Source organism: Hordeum vulgare, chromosome 4H (genome assembly GCF_904849725.1).
Source record: "Hordeum vulgare subsp. vulgare chromosome 4H, MorexV3_pseudomolecules_assembly, whole genome shotgun sequence".
Lineage (NCBI taxonomy): Eukaryota > Viridiplantae > Streptophyta > Magnoliopsida > Poales > Poaceae > Hordeum > Hordeum vulgare.
The window spans coordinates 585,023,579-585,028,750 of record NC_058521.1 but is presented as its reverse complement, the minus strand read 5'-3'; the positions used below and the strand labels follow the sequence as shown (position 1 = coordinate 585,028,750).

The 5,172-nt window shown below is 45.7% G+C and overlaps 1 protein-coding gene across 1 annotated transcript; it reads left to right on the top strand.

Annotated features, from left to right (window-relative positions):
- The first annotated feature begins 1,088 nt into the window (after positions 1-1,088).
- LOC123447279 lies at positions 1,089-2,006 on the top strand. The gene has a single exon (XM_045123867.1). The coding sequence runs from the start codon at positions 1,417-1,419 to the stop codon at positions 1,624-1,626; it is 210 nt and encodes a 69-aa protein (XP_044979802.1). The 5' UTR covers positions 1,089-1,416; the 3' UTR covers positions 1,627-2,006.
- Positions 2,007-5,172: the final 3,166 nt, after the last annotated feature.

Sequence of the window (5,172 nt, the reverse complement as noted above, 5' to 3'; positions counted from 1 at the left end):
AAAACATGCACACAAAAATTGACATGCATTCCATCCATGCATGTGAGTGCAAAGCGCCGTGAGCTGTTGACATGCATGCATGCAGCGGTTGCATCATGCAGTCAGCAAGAAAAGACATGAAATCGACTGAACAGAAAAACGGGTCAATGCAATCAAATCCTTGGTGATCTTCCACACACGTATCACAAAGCACCTTGAATCATGGGCTACAATTTTGACCGACCGAAAATGGAAATTCCGTCGCTAGAGACATACTAGAGCGAAAAAGTGTGACAGATAATCTTTCTTTAGACAATTGTGACAAATAATCTCTTTTTAGACAAGTATGACAAATAATATAATCCCTGATAACCATTACCCTTCATATTTGAAAAAGAAAATCTCCACATATATACCACCTAAAAGTCCATTCACACTTACATTTGTGGCCCAGCCCATTGTATCCCTTCCACTTTTAATCACTTTACTGAGAATATACATGGTTATCTTTCTGCCTGAGGTAGCTGCAACGACGGCGCACCTAACATTCCCAAGGTTGGAAGGCCGGCTATGCAAAGTAGCTTAGGTGGTTAGGCTCGAGTCAGCATGTTAATCCCCTGGACACTTTTTTTCAACGTAACCCATACCTTATACTCCGTATTAAAGTAGTAAAATATAATACAAACAACGCCCTGAAAAAGCGAGAGCTCTAACCAAGTTCCACGTCGGGTCCCATACGTAATCCCCATACGGCACCACCCGATCGCACTCGGGGAATTGGCAGATTCTAGCTAGCATGGCGCCGACCGCCACGAGCGGCGCGCACACAACGCCCGCACGCACCACGATGTTCTGTTTGCATGACACCCCACCCCACCCCAAGCCCGCAACAAATCATAGATACCCTCGAGACGACCACAAGGATGACTGGATGAGCATGCATGCATGTGCGCGCCTAACAAATCATGCGGGGACAGGGCAATCAACGACAACGCCGAGCAGTGTCGTCTAGTCGCTTCACCAAATCGGCCTCCAACCCCGCTCCGAAATGGACACGGCAACCACCAGCCCACCACCACCACCATCGACTCCATTGATCCGCCCATGCAAACCACCCCGCCTTTTCCCCGAAGGAGCTAGCTAGCAAGAGGACGGCATGTGCGGACGAGCACACGTCAGGAGCGTGTGGAAAGGCATGGTGCACGGGTGGTGACCGTATGCGTCGGTTTGGGATCCTGTGCCCACCAGTCGTCCCTCGCCTGAAGGCCATATATACACAGTCACACTCCCACGCCACCCTCATGTCCTCGCACTCCTTCCACAGTCCACACAGGTCCTACAATCACAGAGCAGGTGAAGGAACCAGCTGCAACCGTCGGAGGGGGAGAGGTCAATCAGCGAGCGAGCCCTGTGCCGGAGGCAGCTAAGGGGGCCGGCATGGCGGACTGGGCGCCGGTGTTCATCGGGCTGGTGCTCTTCATCCTCCTCTCGCCGGGGCTGCTGCTCCAGATCCCCGGCAAGGGCAGGATGGTGGAGTTCGGCAACTTCCAGACCAGCGGCATCTCCATACTCGTCCACGCCGTCATCTACTTCGCCCTCATCGCCATCCTCATCCTCGCCGTCAACGTCCATGTCTACATCGGCTGACAAGGAGACGCGCGCCGCCAGCTGCTTCCTGATCGATCGATCAACAGCTAGGTATCGTGGAGCATCGAGAGAAATACACATGCTGTCGCGTTCATGTTCAGGCGTCCTGGTTTAGCTTAAGCTCGTAGAAGGGCATAGAAGCGCAGTACTATGTATGATGTTCATTGGGCAATTTAGTTGATGATTTCATATTTTATCAGGAACATATAGCTTCAACTTTTATGTACACCGCGTCTTATGATGGTCCGCGGTGCCTGATCTAAGGCTGTGTGCATCAATAAGTGCAACCTGAACTATGTTTAGGAATCTCATCTTTAGAGAGAAAGGATATGTGAGGATTCCACACATGAACTTCAATCATTGATCAATGCTCGCACCAACCGTCTTTCCCATTTTTACACTTATTAATGTCCCAAACTGAGGCCACCTAACCATCTTGTTGGTCCTTGCAACAGGTCTCTTTCATACTTTTATTCTTTGTGTAATTATTCTTTGTTTTCTTACTGGAGTTATTATTCCATGACTTGGTCTCCTTGACAAGTAATAACTCAATTATGTAGGTAACTCTGATACAATACATAATGTTAGAATTAATGGGTTTGGCCCATCTACAAATTCTGAAATCTCAAATTGAATCCATGAATAAAATGACAAGTGGTGGTGTGGTGGTGCTAAAGTTTAGTCCCATACCGCTAGTGGAGTAAGAGTTTGACCTCTTTATATAGTGAGTTCTCACCACCACTCTAAGTGTGTGTTGAGAAGAGAAAGGAGAACAACATGTGCTTGCTCGCCTCGTCGAGCCGGGCGTACACGCATGTCGCGCGTGAATGGTCCGCCAAATTTTGGTCCGATGCCTTGCGGTGGCACGGCTTCCTTTTGCCGTTTTATTTTTTATGTCCTTGCACACAAGTTGAGAATTTCTTGTTCGGTAAGTATACGACTTGAAAACCAAGACGGTTTGAGACGTGGTCGCGACACGGAACCGACCATTTTCCTCCTATATATATTGCTTACCGTGGTCGGCCAAAGACACACCCAAAACAAATAGGGTTTTGCCTCGCCTCACTACTTGCACTGCCATCGTAGTCTACCTCATCTCGAACGCCGGTGTGCATCGGCATGCGAGAGAGCAGGTTTCCGGAACCGTTCGTCTTTGCGATCCTGCATCGGAAGAGGACGAATTAGGTTTTCTGGAAGCGCTTTGCGCGGCTGCTCAAATTCGTCACCACGGGTCGTCTACCATCCAAGTCGAGCGGTGCTACTCATCGTCGTCTACATCGCCATCAACAAAGGATCGTCACCAACATCATCGTCAACACAGTCGCTCCTGCTGCAACTAACGAACAGTACGTTACTCGTAATCTGTTTATGTTGATCGTTGTAGTTGCTGCTTCTTGCGCGGTTATGTTATGCATGTTCAGTTGCTCTGCCGGATTGCTAGAGTATTGCATGCTATTTTCTGTTTTAGTCAGGAATTATTTATTGGAATTAATCATGAACTTGCCTAATCTTCCAACAATCCAAAAACCTAATTGTAGGCAATTTTCTGAGTTAACTATGGCTGGATTTGCTGATGCACTGAGGCCGGATAAGTTTACCGATGTGCACTTTAAGAGGTGGGAAGTGAGATCCACGCTCTGGCTTACTGCTCTGATAGTTTTCCATGATAGTGTTGGCATGCCAGAGGGAGCTTCTGATGAAGATCAAAGAAAGTTCCAGGAAGCCAACACTATGTTTGTGGGATGCATTTTGAGTGTTCTTGCTGACCGTCTGTGTGATGTGTACATGCACATACAAGATGGAAAGACATCGTGGGATGCACTGAAGGCTAAATTCGGTGATACAGATGCAGGCAGTGAACTGTACATCATGGAGAATTTTCACGACTATAAGATGGTGAATAACCGTTCCGTGGTTGAACAAGCTCATGAGATACAGTGTATTGTGAAGGAACTGGAACTCCTTAAGTGTGATCTACCCGATGAATTTGTGGCTGGGTGCATGATTGCAAAGTTGCCTCCTTCATGGAGAAACTTTGCCACTTCTCTGAAACATAAGAGACATGAGATATCAGTTGAAAATCTGATTGCATCTCTTGATCTTCAAGAGAAAGCTCAGGCTAAAGACACTACTGAGAAAGAAGGTGAGGTTCAACCTACTGCCAACATGGTACAAAGGTTCCCACAGAACAAGAACAAAGGAAAGAACAAGGTTGTTTTCAACAAGCCTATAAAGAGTACTACCTTCAAGAAGAAGAAGTTCAACAAGGCTGAGCTAGAGTGCTACGCCTGTGGAAAGCTCGGACACTTTTCCAAGGAATGCCCAGAACGTGCAGACCGCAGAGGGAAAACCAACTCCAAGACAGTCAACATGGTGACCGCTAGCAATACTGATGGGTATGGTAATTTACCTATTGTGCTTTCGGTATTTGAATCATCTTCATGGTGGGTTGATTCAGGAGCTAACGTGCATGTATGTGCTGACGTCTCTTTATTTACTTCTTATCAGGTCGCAAGGGATTCTTCCGTCCTAATGGGGAATGGGTCACATGCTTCTGTTCATGGCATTGGCACGGTGGATCTGAAGTTTACTTTGGGAAAGATCATGCAATTAAGGAACGTGCAGCATGTCCCTACTATGAACAAGAATCTTGTTAGCGTCTCCCTTCTATGTCGAGATGGGTTTAAGGTAGTTTTAGAGTCAAATAAAGTAATTGTGTCGAGATTTGGACAATTTATAGGCAAAGGCTATGAGTGCAGAGGTTTGTTCCGCTTTTCCCTTTCAGATTCTTGCAATAAGTCAGTAAACCAAATTTGTGCTAGTATTAATGATGATACAAGTGTTTAGCATTCTCATTTATGTCATATTAATTTTGGTTTAATGTCTCGGCTATCTAGTATGAGTTTAATTCCTAATTTCACACTTGCCAAAGGTTCTAAGTGCCATAGTTGTGTGCAATCGAAGCAACCTCGAAAGCCTCACACGACTGCCGAAGAGAGAAACTTGGCACCTCTAGAACTCATACATTCTGATCTATGTGAGATGAGTGGTGTGTTGACAAAAGGTGGAAAGAGATATTTCATGACTTTGATTGATGATGCAACTATATTTTGCTATGTTTATTTGTTGCAAGCTAAAGATGAAGCTCTCGATTACTTTAAGATCTATAAAGTTGAAGTTGAAAATCAACTAGAGAGAAAGATCAAGCGTCTTAGGTCGGATCGTGGTGGAGAATATTTTCCCAAAGTTTTTGATGTATTTTGTGAGGAACATGTTATCATTCATGAGAGGACGCCTCTCTATTCATCGCAATTAAACGGGATTGCCGAGAGGAAAAACCGCACGTTTACTGACTTGGTGAATTCCATGTTAGACACGGTTGGTTTATCTAAGGCATGGTGGGGGAGGCTTTGTTGACTGTATGTCATGTCCTGAAAGAGTTCCTAACAAAAAATAAAGAGTAAACCCCTTATGAAGAGTGGGTTGGGAGAAGACCATCATTTTCTTATTTGCGCACTTGGGGATATTTGACAAAGGTCTATATTC